General features: G+C 39.3%; 8 protein-coding genes across 11 annotated transcripts; 4 read left to right on the top strand and 4 right to left on the bottom strand.

Moving 5' to 3' along the window:
* Positions 1-181: 181 nt before the first annotated feature.
* Positions 182-4342, bottom strand: LOC116923954 (neprilysin-4). Its single transcript, XM_032930489.2, is given in 20 exon segments — positions 182-678; positions 770-897; positions 962-1029; positions 1103-1154; positions 1249-1411; positions 1505-1657; positions 1659-1682; positions 2097-2193; positions 2254-2371; positions 2430-2571; positions 2641-2754; positions 2815-2868; positions 2870-3013; positions 3081-3286; positions 3349-3432; positions 3529-3690; positions 3777-3875; positions 3956-4050; positions 4123-4153; positions 4242-4342. Coding segments are annotated over 20 exon segments (2337 nt in total). The 5' UTR covers positions 4303-4342; the 3' UTR covers positions 182-336.
* Positions 4343-5038: 696 nt separating this feature from the next.
* Positions 5039-6061, bottom strand: LOC116924564 (uncharacterized protein DDB_G0286299). Of its 2 annotated transcripts, none has more exons than XM_032931080.2 (2): positions 5931-6061; positions 5039-5782 (listed from the first exon to the last, which is right to left on the bottom strand). In XM_032931080.2, exons 1-2 carry the CDS (start codon positions 6021-6023, stop codon positions 5336-5338), a joined length of 540 nt encoding a protein of 179 aa, XP_032786971.1. In that variant the 5' UTR covers positions 6024-6061; the 3' UTR covers positions 5039-5335. The 2 variants fall into 2 exon arrangements, with proteins under 2 accessions (XP_032786971.1, XP_032786974.1); XM_032931083.2 differs by having other exon boundaries at positions 5852-6019.
* Positions 6062-8329: 2268 nt separating this feature from the next.
* On the bottom strand, positions 8330-9317 carry LOC116924578 (extensin). Its single transcript, XM_032931086.2, has 3 exons — positions 9158-9317; positions 8565-9054; positions 8330-8499 (listed from the first exon to the last, which is right to left on the bottom strand). The coding sequence occupies exons 1-2, from the start codon at positions 9209-9211 to the stop codon at positions 8602-8604; spliced, it is 507 nt and encodes a 168-aa protein (XP_032786977.1). The 5' UTR covers positions 9212-9317; the 3' UTR covers positions 8330-8499; positions 8565-8601.
* Positions 9318-9719: 402 nt separating this feature from the next.
* On the top strand, positions 9720-11700 carry LOC116924541. 3 transcript variants are annotated; one of them, XM_045176219.1, is made up of 5 exons: positions 9722-10391; positions 10505-10750; positions 10809-10898; positions 10964-11044; positions 11119-11700. In XM_045176219.1, exons 2-5 carry the CDS (start codon positions 10522-10524, stop codon positions 11331-11333), a joined length of 615 nt encoding a protein of 204 aa, XP_045032154.1. In that variant the 5' UTR covers positions 9722-10391; positions 10505-10521; the 3' UTR covers positions 11334-11700. The 3 variants fall into 3 exon arrangements, with proteins under 3 accessions (XP_045032159.1, XP_045032154.1, XP_045032167.1); XM_045176232.1 differs by having other exon boundaries at positions 9747-10391; positions 10467-10750; positions 10963-11044; XM_045176224.1 differs by having other exon boundaries at positions 9720-10750.
* Positions 11701-11703: 3 nt separating this feature from the next.
* Positions 11704-12773, top strand: LOC116924325 (CD63 antigen). The gene is given in 3 exon segments (XM_032930850.2): positions 11704-11744; positions 11931-12150; positions 12153-12773. Coding segments are annotated over 3 exon segments (777 nt in total). The 3' UTR covers positions 12669-12773.
* A 261-nt stretch (positions 12774-13034) lies between these two features.
* Positions 13035-14819, top strand: LOC116924259 (26S proteasome regulatory subunit 10B). The gene is made up of 8 exons (XM_032930776.1): positions 13035-13195; positions 13267-13346; positions 13419-13458; positions 13563-13763; positions 13825-14009; positions 14065-14188; positions 14243-14343; positions 14405-14819. Exons 1-8 carry the CDS (start codon positions 13111-13113, stop codon positions 14756-14758), a joined length of 1170 nt encoding a protein of 389 aa, XP_032786667.1. The 5' UTR covers positions 13035-13110; the 3' UTR covers positions 14759-14819.
* On the bottom strand, positions 14808-16064 carry LOC116924387 (26S proteasome non-ATPase regulatory subunit 8). Its single transcript, XM_032930921.2, has 6 exons — positions 15860-16064; positions 15728-15800; positions 15568-15670; positions 15320-15512; positions 15075-15260; positions 14808-15017 (listed from the first exon to the last, which is right to left on the bottom strand). Exons 1-6 carry the CDS (start codon positions 15965-15967, stop codon positions 14883-14885), a joined length of 798 nt encoding a protein of 265 aa, XP_032786812.1. The 5' UTR covers positions 15968-16064; the 3' UTR covers positions 14808-14882.
* Positions 16065-16325: 261 nt separating this feature from the next.
* LOC116924005 (DNA replication licensing factor mcm5) lies at positions 16326-19674 on the top strand. The gene is given in 16 exon segments (XM_032930535.2): positions 16326-16568; positions 16623-16749; positions 16813-16941; positions 17013-17185; positions 17252-17492; positions 17555-17575; positions 17577-17799; positions 17861-18054; positions 18119-18184; positions 18186-18260; positions 18322-18498; positions 18551-18666; positions 18727-18855; positions 19040-19182; positions 19236-19363; positions 19429-19674. Coding segments are annotated over 16 exon segments (2199 nt in total). The 5' UTR covers positions 16326-16413; the 3' UTR covers positions 19531-19674.
* Positions 19675-22346: the final 2672 nt, after the last annotated feature.

The following is a 22346-nucleotide window of genomic DNA, read 5'->3' as shown; positions in this document are numbered from 1 at the left end:
TTACAGAACTCGTTTTTTCAATTGAAAACATAATCTTGATGGTAACAAAACAAATTCAGTGCAGATTCATCCAGATGACCCCTGATGTCTTCCGTCCCCTATCAAACTGAAAAAATATTTGATTTTCCAGATAAACACTTGGCTCAAGTAATGCTCTACAATCAAAAACTCGTCTTAGATATCCTTTCGTAACTTGCATTATTTTATTTAGCATTTTCAATTGACATATTTTGTGTTTTGGATTTTACGCATAAGGTAAATTGTTTTATTGTTTCATCAGGATCGGATGGGTAAATGTCAACAGCCAAAGAAAACAAAAATGGTGACAACTGATTTTTACCACAAAATGCAATCATCGACGCGGTTCATTGGGCTTCCGGCTGGGCAATTGAATTCGCGGGCGAAATCCTCGTTGTTGGAGAGCGGGCCAATAACGCGGAACCTGCTCGGACTGTGCGGATCCGTCAAGATCTGGTCTTCGAGACGTTCGGGCGTTTCAACTCCGCACCACAGATTGGCGTAGGATAGGAAAAATATCTGATCTGATGAGAATTGTTCCAAACCAGGCAACAGAGGCTCAGCTCCATTGGCCGCCACGTAGAAATTGTAAGCGCGATAAGCTTCACGCAGACCTCCGTTATCAGCGATATTCTCACCCTGAGTTGTCACACCGTTAACCTAAACTCACCAATGCAGATAAATTTAAATTAGGTTGCGCAACCCAAATTTACCGTAGAAATAAAAATGACAGAAAGGAAGAGACACTTACGTGTGAGCCACTGGCCACAGTGAAGTTGCTGTACTGATCAATAAAGCATTGGGCACGTTCCAGGTAGTTAGCCAAAGTTTCGGGAGTCCACCAGTTGGCCGTGTTACCATACTTGTCACTTTGTCGACCTTGTACAAAGTACAACTTGTCAATCTAGTGTTATGTTTTTAAGCGTCATAGTGACAATAATACCTTGATCATCAAAGCCGTGGGTGATTTCATGACCAATGACGCTTCCAATGCCTCCGTAATTCATGTTCCTGTGTAATTTAAATAAGGGGGTTGTAGCAAGTGTGTAAATTAAGACCGTGTTAAACGTGAATTTTGACTTACGCCAGACGACCCAATCCGTAGAAAGGAGGTTGCAAAATACCGGCGGGGAAAGCTAGTTTTTTTTTGTTTTTCAAAAGTTAAGATCAATAATCTGGCCAAATTGTTACTAAACGTCTAATAGTTAGGGGAAAGGAGAGTGTTCATACTGATTGAGTTCAACTGAGGCTCGTAGAAGGCGTTCACGATGGAAGGATAAGTGTTCCATCTGGTACGATCAGTCGGGCCTCGTAGAGTCAGGAAATCTTTTTTGTTCAGGAAAGAATTGGCGTTCTGCACGTTCTGGAAGTGTGTCGTGGTTGTAGCTGTCAACTGCACGAATCAGGGTAATAAAATTGATGTTTGAATTAAAATTTCAAATGAAAGCATTCTTAGGTCTGTAAAATTAAATAATGTGCAAGTTACCCCGTCATAGTAGGCCTCGAGAGCAGCCTTGTCCTTGATCCAATCTGGGTAACCAACAAATTCACTCATGTAATCAGCCTTCTCACGTGCGATGGCTTTCGTGTCTGCATCCATCCAAGTGGCATCATCAACCAAAGTTTTAAAGGCCGTTTTTCAAGTTGGCGATCATTAGAGTGGTCTTGAAAATATCACAATTAAATCATTAGATGAGACTTGTAGTCTAATATTTGAGCGGTTGGGCTAAAACCACTTTGATTGCGTTTGTTTTCAAAAGGTTTATAATTAATGGGAAAACTAATATTTTATTCTGAATCAGCGTTTAAATTTAAATTTTAATCAAATTCCAAGTCGAAATTGTAGACCCAAATTTTGTGTGAAAAAGTCGGACTTCAAAATAAGCCCAACTTTTTCGTGATTTTTTTTTCCTAATCAAAAACGTAGATATAACTTTAAAAAGTTATGATTTAGATTCTAAATTAAACGAGGTTCACTAAAATCGGCTTCGTTTTTTATTAAAACTTATAGTTTTTAAGTTATTTGAATTAAAACTGGTTACTACCGTGTACGTACGTTCACATAATCTCAAAAATACCTCAGTTTTTGCGGCTTCATCGAAAGCTCTTTCGACGTACTTGGCACCGGTTGCGAACCCGACCAAGTTGTTTGCCTGATTAGCGCACGTCGTCGACCTAGTTATTATTTCATTATATTTAAGTTTCATTCTCATTTCGAAGAGTATTGGAACAAACCTAGCTTCAGGTTGGCTTGTGCCGTACAAAACGCTGGAGAAGGCGAAAGCTAAATCGATCATTTGCTGAGTGGTGTAACCTCCCAAATCCTTGACGAATCGCCAGTGAATGTAATTGGCTGAAGGACAAATCACAATTAGTTACTCACTTATATAGGATGTTGCAATTTAACCTACCAATTGTACGGGTCGGTGTGACATCTAGAAGAGCGACCAGTTTCTTCAAGTATTCCGTTTCGGTGACGATAACGCGCTCAGTTGATGGCACCGTAATATCAGCCAAACTATAGATATTGGTCAGATATTCCTCCCAGTTGATCTGCATCAGCACAGGGTTAAATTATACATTGCACTTTACCAGTAAAGATAAATAAAGAATTAGGCAAACCTTTCCGTTGTTTGTGGTGGTTGGAACGCTGTCGGTCCATCCTTGAACTTCGCTAACCAACAAGGGGTTGTATAAGCGAGTGATGTTACGACGGTCTTCAGCCGGTGTTGTAATCTAATACGAAAACAATTAATCATCGTTTGTTACATAAATGAATGTGTTAACCGAAAATACCTTGGCCAATTCGGATTCAAAGGTCCACATGGCTAACACATCAGCGTCGATTTGGTGCATCGGTGGCACCTGTGGCCAGGTAATCTCGAATGGCTTTGGCGGCATCGGTGATGTAAGTGGAATAGGCCGACATGATTTCGGGGGAGCCAGATGGGTTAACCAGGATAGAACGAGGCAAAGCCAGCGAACTTTGATCAATCTAGTTTTATAGATAAGTTACGTTTCATAAAGAAAAAAGAAATAAATCAAAATCTTGGCAGTTTTACGTAGATAGTGCTTTGATCAGTGTTTTCAGAGTCGAGGTAGTTGAAGACGCTGAGGAAGTAATTGGTGCCGTACAATCGGCGGCCGGCGACAGTGGCTGTCTTCCAGTCAAACGTAGCCTCATCCCAGGTGTTTTGAGTCATGGGCCAATTTCCGAAAAGAGCCAAGAGATCAGTCAGCGGTTTGAGGCCAATAATTTCGATGGTGTCTGCAAACAATGGACAGTTGAGATAATTGTTTTTAACCGTGTTTTTTAAAGAAATAATTTACCGGTGTCGGAACAAGCAGTGAACATATCGCGGGCAGTGTTAACGGGGATGGCATCATTTGGGTTATTTTCCTCGCGCAAAATGACTGAGTGCGTCAAATGTTTGAATTTTAAATGAAAATTAACAATGAACATTTTCTAATTTAATAAACATGTGTTTTACGTTAAGACAATGTACAGACCTTTGAGGATTTCGGTCAACTCATCGCGCAAAATGTCGAACTGGGTCCAGCGTGATTTAGAGTCGGGGATCGGATGTTTCTCGATCCATCCACCGCAAGCGTACTGAAAAAAGTCCTGGCATGGGTCAGCAGTCAAATCCATTGATTCGATGAGATTAGCGGCTGAATTAGGAAATGTTATTCCGTGATTTAAAATATCAAAGTTAAATGGCAGAATACGTGCTGGAAATAACTAAAAGGATGGGTACCTGCCACAACGCATTCAGTTGTTGTGCAAATAGCTTTTCCATCGGCTGTTATCAAGGGAGCAATGCCTTCTTTGGTGATTTGGGCTTGATCTTTCAACACTAATTGGCATATATGGAAAAATCATTTGATTGGGTTGGAACAAGGTGTCGAAAATGAAAGATTAATGGAGTGTGCATACCTCGCTGCAAAGTTCGCGGCTGGATGACGTAAGCATCGTTCATGCCAAGCAAAGCAATGAAACCAATGACTGCAATAAGCGTTGCGACAGGTAATCTTTAAATAAAGTATTTAAAGGATCGTAATTAATGGTTAATAGTCAAAATATTCTTGTAACGATTGAAATACTTGGCCATGTTTGTGAAGATTTTTGCAGATGCTAAAGCAGAAAACAAAATTAAGGAGGGAAAAATGATTTCCAAGATTTAAAAAAATTTCGCTTTAATTAAAAGAAGCTTGTTACTCACCCTGGATCAGGTGATGGAAGCAACTCCAAATGACCTGGAGCACAACTGTGTTACACTGCATTTATATAGGCCGCTTTTGGCTTGTTGATGTTGTTGTCAGCCACTGATAACATCTCGTGATCTTTACCCAGCAATTTCGCTTCCTATCATAAAACATCTGACTTGGAAATATTTCGTTATTAGCCTCTTGAAATATCTGAAAGCCTCGGTACGCTATAACTCGCACTATTTTGTTTGGATCAGTAAGCAGCAGAGTGTTGAGTTTAATTTAGATTGTATAGTCTTATATTAAACTGCTATGCATGTTGGTTACAGCTGTATTAAGTTAAATTATTTGCCTTGATTGTTATCTTAATTACTGGCTGTTATGACTATCTTTTAAAAATCAAGAGTCATCCACCGGCAACACTGAAACATTTCCTATCGGACTGGTATTAGAAGTAGCCGAAACAAGTGTTGATCCCTAAAGATCCTAATTTACAATCATGTTATGTGACAAGCGATAACGTTTCATACCGATAATCGCAGCAGGTCATAGCATTTTCATTTATTGCAGTCTGCGTTTCGGCTCCGTGGTTGTTTGAATAAATCCTTACTCACACGCTCACACGTAACGGACGACGTGATTCTATGCTCCCCAAACGATTTTACGACCTAGCCAGACATAGTCGATTAGGTAGAAAGGTAGAGTCGGTAGTACGTGTCATGCCTCACCAAAGTCATTAGATCTGCAACTCACACAAAACATATTTTTTCAACTATTTTGAGACGACCGACAGTCATAATCGAGGAGGCCATAAGGAGGACGTTTAGAAATTTTATTGAGCCTCAGTTTGGCTTGATAACAAGCTATAAACTACGTACAAGTCACTCTTCAATACCTGTCTGTGAAAAGACAGGTACAATAACAACAAAATTTCTCTCCGGTGCTGTAACAGATGTCAAAGAAAAACAGCATCTGGTTGTATCGTATAAGATCTCTAAATTGTGTATTACACCTCTAATGTTTTCTAAATTATAACTCGGTCAAATAAATAATTGATTTTAATATCCGATCAGCATCAATCAATTTCGCAATAGGTTGGCTTGCCACGTCAGTTGGGATGACGATAATCAATTGGCCGGCGCACAGCTTGTAGCCGAAATGAGCTACCGAAACGAGTTGGATGCCAACGGCTTGGCTTGGTTGGACGCTCGTCAACTTTCTCGACGCCGTTAATCAGCACGTCGTTCTCGTCACTGTCGCTCTCATCGCTATCACTTTCGTCACTATCCTTTTCTTGTGTTGCATTCTTTTTGTAACGACTTTCGTTGCCATTTTCCTCGTCATTTTCTTCACTACCGTTCGTTTTCTCAGGGATTTCCTCCACTTTCTCTTCGACCATTTCGATTTGATGAATTTTGGTGCTAGGCTTTTCGGTATTAGCTGCAACATTTTCTTGCCGGGAAGCTAATCGAGGTCGATCGTTGAAAGCAGATCTGAATAGAATAGGAGTTGCTTTGAATTCAGTTGAATTTGAATTCAAGTTTGAACTGGCCATCTGAAAATCAAAAGTCAAATTGAAGCAAACGTACAGGCAAATTTTATAAGAAAAGGCAAACGGTTTTACGGTCATCTGGGCACTGCAGAATGAAATAACGACAGTTATCCAAGTCAATTGTTGCATCTTCAACGATACGAATATTTACCGGAGAAATGCAAATGCTGTGTCTCAAACTGCGGAGCTCTTTGAGCTTTGTCATTGAATCGACGTTCAGCAACCACGTTTTATACCCTTTCATACATCACCGATCCATGACTAAAAAAGCGTCGAAATCATTCGAAAAAAGAGAATAATCAAATGCGGTGGTCACTTGCATTTCAATTGCCTCAAGTGAATAATAATTGATTAACGGCTCTGCTTCTAAAATTGCGACAAGGCTATTTCATTCGACCGATACACACGCAGTTGTGGGATTTTCGGAAGTGTGTGACAAGGACACATCTGGACAGGTTCGTGCAACAGTTGCGCACTAAGTCAACATGCGTGGGACGCACTCATGCCTGTGTCACCGCATATTTCATATACGGGAATATTCTAATTGAAACATGGAAACCAGGATCCCACCGCAGAGTAGCTCATTCTCGTCAAGGATAAATGCACCAATTGTGTAGCATCAATTTCAACCTTGTGCCAATGAAATAATGTGCCAACTTTAGACCACAGTCGTTGCCAAGGACGATCTCTATAATTTCTCGAACGATATCGTCACGAGGTGCAGTTGATTGAGGTCTTTTCTTGTATTAAGCTAACCTGCTGTACTCACGAAAATTATTCATTCATTCGTGGACGTCTTTGCCATAAGGCCATACACCTGTCCATGCCTGATTACATTGTTAAATGAATAAGCTCAGGGTTTGAAAATCCAAATTTAGGTTATGGACGTGGATTTATTGTCATGGTTTACATGTCAAAGTCACGGCGATATACACGACAATCGATATGTGTATACGGCACCTGCTGATTTTGAGGTTTTGGAATATTACCTTGATTAATTGTTTTGATTCACTTCGTCTTAGGGCATTTGAAAGCTTTTGAGCTAGTAGGTTGTCTTTATTCAGCGTAAAGTTTAATGTCATGCATGTTAGACTTTTATTGAATTTTCGTTAATTAAAAAAAAAGAAAAAGAAAACACGTTATTTGTGATTCGAATTTTATTGTTTTAAACCGACAGAACAGTTTAACAAGCGAAATAAGAGTTAAATTCACATGTCTGCGAAATTAAACACAAACACACATATCTGCTGACTTGCTACCCCTTTCACGCCATTTCTGAAGATTCTTTGCTCTTCTCCACCATCTCTGGAACATCGCTGTCTTCGGTGGCTTCAGATGCATCTATACATCCGGCTGCTTTACAGCAACCTCCCCTGTTTTTCCAGCATGTTCCCCCTCATCCGGCTCCGTCAGATAGAATATCGGATCAACAACCACCGTTTTCCCTTCGCTGCTGACTAATCCACGATCCGCTGATCCGGCTGGCATTTCTGCCGCTTTCCTCAGGGATCTCTACGATCTCATCACGCACAGGTTTGTCATCCCGAATGTGTAATCCACCAGGAAATGGGGACTTATCATCCGGTTTCGACTGCTTGCTGGATTGGCGGACTTTACTGGGCAAAATCGGCCGAAAAGGTTTGGCGTGGCTGGGCGGGATTGGTCTGGCCTTAAAAGGCTTTCGTTGAAAATGCCCGAGGGCTTTTTTGGTTCCCGGTAGGGGCTTGATAAAAAGGACGGGAGTTGGTTCTATCGTGGTGCATGGATTCCATGGCGGACGGGTTTGAATAGTCGCTGGGTGGGCGATCTCTTTTACAGAAGGCTTCGCTTTGATTGAAGTTAAACCTCTGTATCTTATTCTCCTGTCCTCTGGTTTTATTTGCACCGTGTCCTTGCTGGGTTTTGCCGAACTACGCGGTTTAAAGCTGGCCGGTGTCCGGTTATCGATGACACTTTTGACGGAAGGGAATTCCTTTTTGGTGCCGGGGAGTTTTCTGATAGTGGCATACATTTTAAAGTAGTAGCTTTTGTCGTACAAAATGTATGTAAATCACAAAAATCAAGTAAAATTACAGATATTGAAGGAAGTCTTATTACAAAATCAGTCTTGGCCAAAACTGCCAAGTCCGATCTATGCCTCTATTTCTCATTTTACAAAAATATTTTCTGATAAAAAATGATGTAAATTAATTAAAACGAAGCTTTGTTTATTTATCAACAATGTTCAATCATGAGTTAACTTATAATATAACACAGAAATAAATTTTTTTCAAAAAATAACAGTTATGTCCCCAGCTATTTCGTTCTCATCGGCTTACGCAAGCGTCCCTATACGCAAGTCATATGTGGACTTAACACGGTGTTGTTCGTATATCAGTTAAGAATTTAATTATAGATTAAATTGAGGGTTGGGGAGGAATATACTAGTAAAAAAAAAGATAATCTACTGTTAATATGTAATGTGATACATTTTTACCGATACGGCAAACACATAGTTTGAAATCAATTAAACGTTTATTTAAACTCACGTACTAGAGAAGTAGGAACAGATTTTGGGCAGTCATTTTGTATTGATTCAAAATTTGTAATGCCGATACAGTTTTCAATTCGATTTAAAATGTCAGTTGGCTGCCCGATTTTTTAATGCTTGCCAATTACGCCAATCATGTCGTTCTACGCTGTCTATAAGGCCTATCAAGTATAATCACCAACTAATACATCTGTGATAACATAAAGATATTCAGTGTTAAGATCTCATCTTTTCAAAATGTGCATAGAAATTTACCGATGATTAAGGCTGTTGTTTTCGCAGATGAAAACGTTTAAGGGCTATTAGTTGGTTTAGGCGTCTTTGGGGCCTTGGTAGGCTTAGGGGTCTTTGGGGCCTTTGTAGGCTTAGGGGTCTTTGGGGCCTTGGTCGGCTTAGGTCCTTTAGTCACTTTGGGCTTTTGTGTTCTGGCCGCTTTAGTTGGTTTAGGAGTCTTGGGGGCACGAGTGTTTTGACGGAGCTCTTGCTCTTCTACTTCCCTTGGCCTACGTGAAGGATGGGGTCGTCCAGTCCTTGGTCGATGGGATGGATGATGGGGTTTGCCGGTCCCTGGACGACGGGTACCCTTACGACGAAGCTCAGGCTCATCAAGAAGTTCCCTGGGTTTGCGAGTCAATGGCTTACGAGTCACTGGCAACCTGGTGGGCTTCGGAAGAGCAGTCGGTTTGGGCTTGGCTGTTGGCCTAGGAGCAAGAGTTCCCTTCGGTTTCTTCGTCGTCTTGGCCTCCTGTTTAGTTTAAAGTAATGATCGTTTAATCGCCAAATAATGTAAGACATAATCTACGTGCCAACTATTAACAGTACAGATGGAAATGAAATGCTAAACTTACCGTGGTTACGGCGACGCAGACTGCGATCAGGACGAGGATAGCGAAGAGTTTCATTTTTCAGCGGCTGTCGGGTTGAGAGCCAGGTGAAGCTGTGGACCGACCACTACGAACGAGCTGTCACTTATACTCGTAAGCGCATTTGAGCATCGATTCGTCGTTTTGTCCACACAGCTTGAACAAACGCAAATATGGTAACGGAAATTTTAATGTGCGTCTGTTCTGATCGATTATATTTCGAATCTGGTTCTGGAGTCTACTAGTTTCTACGTCGATATATCCAATAGATAGAACAGGATATTAAATTTCCTGGCAAATACAGATGGTATATAATATGCACACTCGGCACAGCTGCGAACTCAAACACCGATTAAGCGTCACACCTTAATTACGCGGCTATTCTTTTTTGTTCGCCCTTCATCCAGTACCTGATTACGAGACGTATGGCAGGACAATCAACCACGTCTGCATTTTTTCAATGTCGTTTGGTTCGATTTCCCTATAGTTATCTGTAATAATACAAAAACATTTTACACTTTAGAATAGACAAAAGACATAGGGTTAACTGTGATGTCACAGGGTTGGCCAGTTTAAAGCGTAGGTGTCACTGGTCGACGTCATCGTAAGTAAATATAGTTATGCCTGTGCACGAGTTAGAAGAAGCCTTGACTTAAGCATCTAGGTCTTGTGTGTTATGACACAGGAATTCATTTAATGACGTTAAGGTTGTTTTGCAAAGGACGGACCTGCATCTCCGCTGCAATTCGTGGTTTATGGCAGAAGCGGATATGCATCCGTTCAGATTTCCTTGCCCAGCATAGAAAAGCGTAACCCCAACGTAATATACTTCAAGATCGTATCCGTTAAAAATTTGTTGCTAATGTGTGACTGAAAACAACGATTCTGCTAGTTCTGGCGGCGATGATGTTGACTATTTTCTCGGTTTGTATTTGGATTCTATGGAATGGATAGCGTCAATCCGCCTCGATGGCGCGAATCCAGACAATCGATACTCTGGGGTAAGGAAATGAAATAAAAGGTCACAACCTTGCAACCGCGGACTCCATCGGCCCAATTGCATAACTCAGGTTTTCATCTGACGAAACAAAAGAGAACTATTCTAATTGCGCGCTCAAGCTTGTCAGTATCATCTTACACTCCACTATCGTATGTTGTTTGTTTAAAGTCGTTCTCTTTTAGCTGCGTTACATCACCAGTTCTGAGCTCTATTGAAAAGGTATGTTACTCTGTGGAATTGTACATTGCCGTTTCATTGAGAAGGAAGCCCATAAAGTACTTTTCGTACGTGCAGTTCAAAGTAGTAACAGTGGAACATACGAAATTATATAGACGAACTTCAACACATAATGTTATTCGAGCAAGAAGAAAACGATCTCCAAGTGAACGACGTGGTAATGCAGGAACCTGCTCCTAGTCCCATCGATAGCGATTACTTTAGCGAAACTGATGAAGATTCACCCGTGGATGGCCAAGAAGAAAACAACCCAAGTGACCCAGTCGTTTGTTCGGTTTCGGATGATTGGATAGAACTGGACTTGTCAATGGACTCTTTGCGGTCGCTAGGTTTCCTAAGCGGTAGGTTAAGTTGATTTAGACCATTGTGAGGTTTCTTAATCCAAGGTTTGTTTTGCAGATATTGATTTTCAAGCCGTTTTGGAATCTTTCGCAGAGTTCACGAGTCATCAGTTACGTTTGGGCGTGTCTAGTCCGAGGGAAATGGAAGGTAAAAATATTTGAATTAGAACTTTATTGTCTTTTGATTCACTGATGAAATTATTATTGCACAGGGTTTGCTAAGAAATCATTTTGCATATCTTTTATGGCGTCGCACCGTATTCACCAAGCTTCGTCAGCTACCACCAGTCACAGGTAAGTTTACCTGACTTGCATATTTAAAACAAACGTCTTACGTCCGCCCGGCTAAAATGATTTGTTAACCAAAGCGGAAGCGGAACAGCTAAACCACTTTCTCGGCAATAAGTGGTACGAGGACACAGAGATGATGGCAGATAATAGAGAACGGTTCAAGAGTTTGGTAGATGCAACTACCGTGCCCCAATTGATTATCTCTACCATTCAATCTTACTTCCGTAAACGACAACCCGAGAGAACGGCAAGGGATGTCGTTTACCAAAATAAGAGACCCCGCAGAAATTAAAGTTTAATTCTCGTTAGATTATTTATTCGTTTTCAAAGCATACGGAACTTACTTTCGATAATCTTAATTAACCAAAAGAGAGATTCTATCATTTTTATGTATTTTCCTATTTATTTATGTATTTTTTTTTCAATTCTACGAGTATTTTCAAGTATCTATTACGGTCGCTCATTTATCTATGCACAATTATCTTACTTGATGTGTGTGAAAGATTTCACAATGTTATTATTAACAATCACGCAAAATTGTTCTAATTTCACTATTAAGCTTTTAACTGCATTTCGTTAAGATAACTGTTCTTATTTTCTTTTCGCTTCTCCATTTTAATTATTTTTCAATATTATAATACAATACTTTATTATACAAAGTGATGTTCCTTACAGATGTAGTTTTTCTCACGCAACTAAAATGGTATTCGAAACCTATAGCCGTCGTAACAGCTTATCTTTTGAGGCGAACTGTTTTATTTTATTTCTTTATCTCGTTGATGTTTTGTTATCTGAAGTCGAAAAAAACGAAATGGCTGACTCTCTTCCCAAAACGAATATGACAGCTCTCAAGTGTCTAAATGTCAGAAAAGTGTGTACAATAATGAAGTGGAACAATTATTTGCCATTCTTTCTGGCCTTCGTCGTATGTTGTGGCTATCTTGTTGGCTTTAGCACTTGTCTTTTCTGTGGAAAGCATTAAGAATTCAACGCCATTTGTTAAAGACATTTTATTTCTATCTTTTCCCTTAACCAGTGTTTCGGTGCCATCAAAGTTGTTCTATTCTTCTGTTCTTTTCTCGTTAGCGCCGACTAGTGTAATTGGATGCGTGTTATTGCCCTTTTGAAATTTCCAATTTCTCGGGGTTTCAACGTATCATTCTATGCGTTCCAGTTGATTTTCGGAATCATATTGCTCTTGATGCAAGATCAGTCAGCCAATAGATTTGATCTGGAAGTAGAGTTAATCGAATCCGTAATGCAGTACAACCGGATGACCAATAGAGACGATGCACGGAAATGGGATGTAACGCATCGAAAGCTAAAATGCTGTGGTTATGACAATTATCAAGACTGGTTCGTCACGCCGAACGAAATAAGGACTGACGTCCCGGACTCTTGCTGCCTAGTACCGATTAAGAAATGCGGCTTGGATGCGTCCAAAAGAGACCGAATAGAAGAGAAAATACATACGCGCGGATGCTATCCAGTCTTATCTGATCAACTGAGGCAAATTAGGCTGATTTATTTGAGCATTGTATTTATTGTTTTGAGCACTCCCTTGATTGTGTTTATCCGTAAGATACGGGCATGGATTGAATCAAGAAGACTCTGGCAACGCGATTAATTGACATGTTATAAAGATCAAGATCAACGCAATACATTTAATTTGATTGCCTCAAATGGCTGTATTTTTGAACAGTGATATTTTAAATAAACGTTTTAAAATATATGTATTTTATTCACGTTGGGTAATTAGCACTTTTATTCACGTTGGGAAAATTCAATTGTCAACTGCTCAACTCAAAGTCAAATATCAAACCAGTAAGGCCTTTATATGAATTATTTTGAATTAATCTACAAATATTTTTATTGCAATTTTTATTCAATAGATGAATGCTTTGCCTTTGTCATTTTGTCATTTGCGAATTGCGACGACTTTGCGAATTGCGATTGCGAGTTTGCGAGTTGCGTCGTCCTCGCCTCGCAATAAAAAAGCATAGAGCAGCCATATCAATTGTGCAGTAGTGTATGCATCAAGTAAAACTTTTCTGCCTGTCACCGTCAACATGGACCCTGTCCGAGAGAAAGCCCTCCAAGACTATCGTAAAAAATTGTTAGAACATGCCGAAGTTGAAGGAAGATTGAAAGAAAGTAATTTTTTTTTATAGTGAATAATCATATGATTATCTTGTCCTAATTAACGCATTTTCTGGTTTCCATAGTGCGAGAACTGTTGAAGGATCTCACAAAGCAGTATGATAAATCTGAAAATGATTTGAAAGCCCTTCAAAGTGTTGGCCAGGTACAAAAGTATCTCTTTAGAATTTAACGCAAGCGAGAATTCAATCTCAATCTTAATCTTGATTGAAATTAGATTGTTGGAGAAGTCTTGAAGCAGCTGACAGAGGAAAAGTGTAAGTTGCCCATTGTTGCTTATTTTTTAAATCTTTTTATAATTTGGATTCTGTTACTTCAAATTTTGTTTATGAAGATGCTAATGTATAGTTGTTCTATCTAGTTATTGTTAAAGCTACCAATGGTCCTCGCTATGTTGTTGGATGCAGACGTCAATTGGACAAGGCTAGACTTAAGTCAGGCACCAGGGTAGCTCTGGACATGACAACATTAACTATTATGAGATATCTTCCTCGTGAAGTTGATCCATTAGTGTACAACATGTCTCATGAAGATCCTGGAGATGTTACTTACTCAGAAATTGGTAAACCTAGATCCTGAAAATGATAAGCTATGGTTTACCTTAATTTAATACTATTGTAAAGGTGGTCTGAGTGAGCAGATCCGTGAATTGAGAGAAGTGATTGAGTTACCTCTCTTGAATCCTGAATTGTTTCAACGTGTTGGCATTACCCCACCCAAGGGATGCTTGTTGTATGGACCACCTGGCACTGGAAAAACTCTTCTGGCAAGAGCTGTTGCCAGCCAATTGGATGCAAACTTTTTGAAAGTATATAAGTTGCTTTGTATACTTTTCCCTCTATACAGATTGTTTTGGCCTAAAGGTTGTTTCCAGCGCCATTGTGGACAAATATATCGGTGAAAGTGCCCGGCTTATTCGAGAGATGTTCAACTACGCAAGAGATCATCAACCTTGCATTATTTTCATGGACGAAATCGATGCTATTGGTTGGTTTTTGAAAAATGTCATAATATCGTAATTTAACTAAATGTCCTAAACAGGTGGACGCCGTTTCAGTGAGGGCACATCGGCTGACAGAGAAATTCAACGGACACTTATGGAACTCTTAAATCAAATGGACGGATTTGATTCTCTTGGACAGGTTTACCTCTTTCTTTACATGGTGCTTGAGCGCAGTCATTTGACAAACTGATTCCATTTAGGTGAAAATGATCATGGCAACAAACCGACCAGATACGCTTGATCCTGCTCTGTTACGTCCAGGGCGCCTTGATCGAAAGATTGAAATCCCCTTGCCAAATGAGCAAGCACGCCTAGAGATTTTGAAAATTCATGCTGGGCCAATCGCGAAGCATGGTGACATTGATTATGAAGCAGTCGTAAAACTATCAGACAGCTTTAATGGAGCCGATTTGCGAAATGTATGTACTGAAGCTGGACTGTTTGCCATTCGCGCAGAGAGGGATTATGTCATTGAAGAGGATTTCATGAAAGCCGTTCGTAAGGTGGCAGACAATAAGAAGCTTGAGTCAAAACTTGACTATAAGCCAGTTTAAGATTTTGTTAAAGTGTCGTGGAATTGAAAACGATAAATAAATCTCAAGATTCGATGAGAAACGCAAATTTTATTTGATGAAAATTTTCCAAGTAAAATGGAAAATTATTAACGAGAATACGATTTTAAACAATCATTTCTAGTTCACGAGCATACTCTATCGCTTGTTTAGCTAATTCAAGTGCAGTCAAAGAGTCGTCGCACTTTTTCACGTCAATTTGGAAAAGATAATAGTCTCCAGAATTCAACGACCATTCTCGCTGTAACGGAAGTTTAATTAGAATAAAATTTTCGATTTTATGAATTACGGTCTATACCTTATTTCCATATTCTTTCATAGAGTTTATGTTGGTAATGCTTAGCATTTTTGCTGCTTCACTAAGGTGGATTTTGTCAAATGACTTCTCCATACACGCTGCTATCTCATCTCGAATAGTGTCAACCAGAATATCGAGAAAGTAATTGAAACTCGGTGCCGGGACTTGATTTTTTGCGTGGAATATCTATCAACAGAAAAAAGTATTGAATAACAAGTTACCAGCTTTTTTACACAAACAAATACCTTGTTGTAGCATCCTTCCATCAAATATTGCTCCAAAGAAACAGGATAGTGAATAAAGACATTTTTTTGAATGTCATTGGGGGAAAGAAGTTCAAGCTCTGTGTGAAATTCTGCAACACGGTTTTGGGTTAGTAGCCAAAGCAAATTCAAACCCAGTAGCTCATACTTCAAAGTGGACTCTGGTAGAAAATTGCTAAATTCAAAGGTGAAAATTATGTAAGGCCCCAATTTCTTTGGCAAAAATTTACCTGAAATCCAAATAGTAGGATTTCAATTGTGCCACATATCTCTCAAATGCTGGAATATCTTTGGCAGAAATGCTGAAAAGGGCCCCTTTTTCCAAAACATTACCTAAAGAGATTGTTTTTAGTACAAAGAATCTTTGTTCATCAATTCATATATACTTACGACCAAGCAAAAGATCATCTTTCACAAGAGGGGCACCCACCGAAGGTAAATATGCGATATGCGTAAGACCAATCTATGTAAAACATGTATAAAAATAAGCTATTTTGAGTTAAAGTTGAAAGGTCAGCGTACTTTTAGTTTCTCAAGAATTCCGGAACATTTCTTTACGTCTGAAAATCCCTTTTCGTATTCACTTGAAAGTTGCACGTACAAGCTGTTTAATTCATCTCGGTGAGCCATGGTCTCTTGGGCTATTTTCTTAGTGCTGCCGTTGGTCTACTGATTTGACGTGACTCTCAAAAATTAAGCGGGTTGTCGTCTGCAACTGGCATCATACGTTTTTACGTTAGGTTAACACACAGTCAGTCACACACAGTCAAAACTCAAAAGCAACACCGCGTTTGACATAAAAAACGAATGAACTATCATATCATTTGAACGAAATTTATGTACAAATTGGAAGAATTAAAACCTTACTATGAAAAAAACAATATGGCGAAAAAATGCTTTACCTAATTTGTACTACCCATATTTAAAATCATCATTGTGGCAAAAGCAGCTGGCAACACGGCCAAAAATAACTATTTGGCGCTAAAGAGACAAAGTAATTGTAGTCGGTCTGCTTCAGTTGTAGAGGACTGTTAACTTGAAAATTGTGTGCATAATCGGTGCTTAATTTTGTAAAAATGGAAGGTTTCGACGACCCAGGAATATACTATTCCGACAATTTTGGTTCAGAAGAACGGGCCAATGAAATTAATGTAAATAATCAAGCTATAAAAAAGAAATATAAAGATTTCATTCGTCAATTTCACGAAGGAAACTTCAATTACAAATACAGGTATTTTAAGCCTTATTTCTTGTAGATTTCATTAACTTCATAATTTTTCTTCAGAGATGCCCTTAAACAACAATATAATCTTGGCCAGTATTTTTTGGAAGTTTCGGTGGAGGATATCTCAAGCTTCGATGAAATGCTGGCTCACAAACTACAGAAGCAACCCTCTGATTATTTACCCTTGGTAACCATGGGCAGCATTTATGTTGATAATTTAATTTCATACATTATTATTTGTGAAAACTAGTTGGAGGAGGCTGCTAAAGAAGTAGCAGATGAGATAACAGCGCCAAGACCTGAAGGTGAAACTGTAGTACAAGATATTCAGGTTCTGCTGAAGTCTGATGCCAATCCCATATCTGTTCGAGATTTAAAGGTGGGTAATCTAGAAATTGTGCACAGTGCTTAATAAACAACTTTGTGAATTTGTAACTTTTGTAATTTTAGTCAGATCTAGTGTCACAGTTGGTCAAAATTCCTGGGATTATTGTGGCTGCAACTGGGATTAAGGCTAAAGCAACAAAGATCTCGATCCAGTGCCGATCCTGTCGCAATGTAGTCCCTAACTTGACCATTAAACCTGGCTTGGATGGCTACATTCTTCCGCGCAAGTGTGCATCGTAAGTAAAAAGTAAAGGAACGCTATCGCTTATGTTCAATAACTCTAATACTTATAATTTTTAAAGTGAGCTCTCAGGAGGTGCCAAATGTCTGTTGGATCCCTACTTTATTATGCCAGACAAGTGCGAATGTGTAGATTTCCAAACATTGAAATTGCAAGAGTTGCCGGATGCAGTGCCGCAGGGTGAAATGCCTCGACATTTGCAACTTTTCTGTGATCGATACCTTTGCGAGAAGGTGGTACCGGGAAACAGATTAACGATTTTGGGTATCTACGCTATCAAAAAAGCCGGCAAAAGTACCAAGGTTTGGCAATATTATATAATATCAAAAGTCGCGTCCATTGTTAGTAAGGCTCAATAATCTAGACGTCCGCTCGAGAGAAAATTCGCTGTGGGTGTTCGTAGTGGTTATCTTCGCGTAGTTGGCATTCAAGTCGATAATGTGGGCGCTGGTCGAAGCAGCTCAGTCCCTCTAACATCAGACGACGAAGAACTCTTTCGCCGTCTTGCTGCCTCGTCCAATATATACGAACGTATCGCGAAAAGTATCGCACCTAGCATTTTTGGGTTCGAGGATATTAAAAAAGCCACTGCTTGCCTACTGTTTGGAGGTGAGCTGGGATTTTGAAAAGCGTTATTCAGTTCAACTAACGTTCAAATGACTTATAACAGGTTCTCGTAAACGGATGCCTGATGGCCTAACTCGACGTGGAGACATTAATGTTTTACTACTTGGAGATCCAGGTACTGCAAAGTCGCAGTTGCTGAAATTCGTTGAAAAAGTGGCACCCATAGCTGTATACACCTCAGGAAAGGGTTCTTCTGCTGCTGGTCTTACAGCTTCTGTTATCCGCGATCCTACAACAGTAAAAAAATGAAATAATTAATCTCCGTGGCTTGCAAGAGCTTGTAACAAAGTTTTTTCCGTAGCGTAATTTTGTGATGGAGGGAGGTGCCATGGTTCTTGCCGATGGTGGAGTGGTATGCATCGACGAGTTTCGATAAAATGCGTGAAGATGACCGCGTGGCCATTCACGAAGCAATGGAACAGCAGACTATTTCGATTGCCAAGGTAATGCTCACTTTGAGAGAAAATGAAACTCCTGTGCTACACATAACCAATATTTTTATAGGCTGGTATAACGACTACTCTGAATTCGCGTTGCGCTGTGTTCGCAGCAGCAAACTCTGTTTTTGGTCGGTGGGATGACAGCAAGGGAGAAGACAACATTGACTTCATGCCGACTATTTTGTCACGTTTCGATACTATCTTTATCGTTAAGGATGAGCACAACGAGCGCCGAGACATGGTTAGTATGATTTTACTACTTGTACGAATATTCTAATAATGGTTTTAAATAGACTTTAGCTAAGCACGTGATGGGGATCCACATGAATGCTGTTCAAACTGGTGAACAATCACACGAAGGAGAGCTGAGTCTCGCTTTGCTTAAAAAATACATCGCATTCTGCCGCAGGTACGTATCAAAAACACGTGATTTTCCGTTCACAGATTAGCATTTGACTTCTTTATTTAGTCGTTGCGGACCGCGGTTGTCTGAGGCTGCTGCTGAAAAGCTAAAGAATCGCTATGTTCTTATGCGTAGCGGTGTACGTGAACATGAAATGGACACCGAGAAACGCCTTAACATTCCCATCACTGTTAGGTAATTTGTAAATATTAAACGAGGTGTAATATCTTTCGACAAAAACAAATGATGATTCCTATTAGCTTAAGGCGTTATCTGATTACTGAAGCATAACAGGGGCCAACTGAATGAAAAAATGAAATTGGTTTATTTGTTGTGATGTGTAGTGGAGGCTTTATCGTCTGGCTTTTTTCTGTTTTAGGCAACTGGAGGCTGTAATTCGTTTGTCTGAATCCTTGGCAAAAATGCAACTCCAACCGTTTGCCACTGACACGCATGTCGACGAGGCGTTACGGCTTTTCCAGGTGTCCACGTTGGACGCCGCCATGTCCGGAAGTTTAGCTGGTTAGTCTACAATAGTCCATCCATTGAGAACTTAAATCACAGTTCAGTTTTAGGTGCGGAAGGATTTACGTCAGAGGAAGACCAAGAAGTGATTTCGCGCATTGAGAAACAATTGAAACGGCGTTTTGCTATTGGTTCACAAGTATCGGAAAATAGTATCGTTCAGGATTTCACTCGTCAGGTGACTGATGATTTAAAAAAATAATAATTAAATTTATCATTGACTAATTTTTCGTGGTTTAATAGAAATATCCGGAAAGAGCTATTTTCAAAGTGATCCATTGTATGATTCGTCGTGGGGAGTTGCAACATCGCATGCAGCGAAAGATGTTGTATCGCATTAAATAAAATCTTTAAATGTTCGAACTACCCAGCATTTTAAAACGCCGTTGTAAAAAGCCTGGCCTGTCTGCATGAACAGGTATATTCTCATCGTTCATCTCCAACTTGATGCATCTTACGTAACTCAATAAAAATCATTGGAAGAAATAAGAATGATTCGTTTGAAATCATTTATACTAAAAAAATAATATCATCCTGATGAATCAGATTTTTTTCAAACTTGCATGGTAAGGATTCCTTTGTTTTGAAATTAAATATTCGAAGTTTCTAACTGCACACATTTTTTGTACAAAATATCTGCAGAAAACGAACTTAATGGCGGGATGATGGGGAACATAGTCAGACAAGCAGAGTTCTTTTTTTTGATTTTTTTTTTCTCTTTATGGGCTCAAGTCAAGATGTTCGAAAGGTTTTGGGCTGAATACCCATCAACAAAAGTAGATACTCGTATATTGTACATTGATTTTACTTTCGTTTAATTTATTATACTTCCTTCATTGAAGACTCCAAGTAAGTAACGAGTTTATTCATATCGGGAGAAGCTCAATAAGAGGAGAAATTTCAATTTAGATTAATGACAGTGGAAAAATGTTTTAGATGTTGGCTTAGAATGCGGAATTATCTTAACTGCATTTAGGTCATTCTTGAAACCGTACTTTCTGGTTCAATTTTGAGTTCTAAGAATCTCCAAAACGTTTATTAATAACAGTTTACTTTTAAGACTAACCTTTCGGAATCACTGCACGAAGAATAAACAATTAAAATCAGCTGACTAAGCAGTACACGGCAATCTAGTACTGGCTTTAAGCTGCAGCTTTTGTTAATGTATTCCATATCGCAACCACCACACTTCTGATTCTTGTTTTCCCTCTTGCGTGAAAAGTAGAATGCGATAAAAGTCGGTAGTTACTGAAAGCTTTTTTTCTTCGAGCAACAGTTTTAAGTATTTCAATCCTACTTCGACTCATCTCATAATTTACCGTTAATCATTCTCCCAGTTCAGTGGACCTTGATTCGGGTTTGATCATTATTGTTTTGTTTATTATTGTTTGGATGGATGTTAAACGGATTAGAAAAGCAATTGCCGGAAACTAAGATGGGCGGCAAGAAGTCATGGATCATAAAACAATAACCAGATTACCAGCTACGATTGTCTAATCTTGATGAAAGCATTCATCCTCTGCGTTGGTAACTACACCATAAGTATAATATGTGGAGATTAGTCAACACAAAATTTTAAAATTATTTAAAACTTGTAACGAATCGTTGAGCATTGCACCCCGACTATGGCCTACAGTTAAGGGCTTCAGGCCGACAAATTATACAAAGTCTTTATTCAATCCATATTTGAACCAAAGGAGACAAACTTACGAGTTTGCAACACAAAAAAAAACGAAATTCGTATTTTCGGGCTTCACAACATGGGGTTCATGTGGAGTTCATGTGTCAATCAGATGACAATATAAAATTTAGCAAAATCGTATATTTTGCCTAAGAAAATAATTTGTTCCATCCCCAAATTTTGCAGGACTACTTTGTATTTCCAGAGTTCTTCACACCTGGAAAATTTGCATGCAAAGCACTCTCACCTAAAAATCAAATCAATCATTCAGTGTAGTGTAAGTGTAGGTACATTTTCCAGGATACCTATCATATTAGATTTAAACAATCGTTTGTTGTGTTGGATTGAAACCCATAGGATTATACACTACCGTCGTCTGCATGTCCGCCATTTTAGCTGTGTGAACATGAAAAACATTTTTGCTCTGTTGTTTTTGAAATTTTCTTATTGTTTTGTGCATCTAGACCAGGAAGTAAGTAACTTAGAACCATTATTCTTATACAGGCATTATTTAAAAAATTTTTTTATTAGGCCTAGTCAGGTGGAAGCCTAGTATATTAACAAGGGATGTAAGTAGAATGGCAGATAGCATACAATTAATGCTCAGACTGCAAATTGGTTGATGCATTCTTATGCTTTTGGAGTTTTCTGTCTCTCAGTTCTTTTTCAGAGCACAGCAGAAACATTTTTGCGCAATTTAATGCTAGAGTATTACTTTACAATGAACCTCAATCTGTGTTGATTCAAACAGATTGACTGAACTGTTTCACTGGTTCAGCTATTATGATTTAAGATATCTGTGTTTATACATCTTTATCACCATTGTGTTCCACATCATAACTTTTATGTTTACTAAATATTTCCTTATTTGATTTCCCTGAATCTTAATTCAAATAGCGAAGCTGTATGACACAATAAGTGTTTGTGTCAAGCACCTGTTGAAACAAGATTGAAGATGAGAAGCATCCCCCATCTTTGGTCAGCTGAATCACTACGGTCCCAGTAATCCAAGGAAATCACCCAAGCTAGTTTTCAAACTTCTATTTTTTTTTAAATCTCACTGAATTAGAATAATTCAACTCTTATCCATCAATGTTATGTTGTTCGTTGATCTCTGATTTCTTAACATCTGTTATGCAGGGCCAAGGAAACAAAGTCCTAGTTTTCGCCTCATCGCCGTCTGTCTTCGCCGTTTTTGCCTTCGCCTTCGCCATCGTTTCATCGCCTCGTCGCTGTCTTTGCCTGCCTCGTCGTCGTCTTCGCGTTTATCTTCGCTTTCATCTCATCGCCGCCTTCGCCTTATCGCCGTCGACTCATCGCCGTCTTCGCCCTTACCTTCGCCATCGTTTTATTACTGCCTTCGCTTTCGCCATCATCTCATCGCTGTCTTCAACTTCGCCATCGGCTCATCTCCGTCTTCGTCGCTACCTATATCTTCGCCTTGGGCCTACAACGATGGAGCAATCGGATCTAGAAAAAC

This window comes from Daphnia magna, linkage group LG1 (assembly GCF_020631705.1).
Source record: "Daphnia magna isolate NIES linkage group LG1, ASM2063170v1.1, whole genome shotgun sequence".
Lineage (NCBI taxonomy): Eukaryota > Metazoa > Arthropoda > Branchiopoda > Diplostraca > Daphniidae > Daphnia > Daphnia magna.
This window is presented reverse-complemented; position numbering and strand designations above follow the sequence as displayed.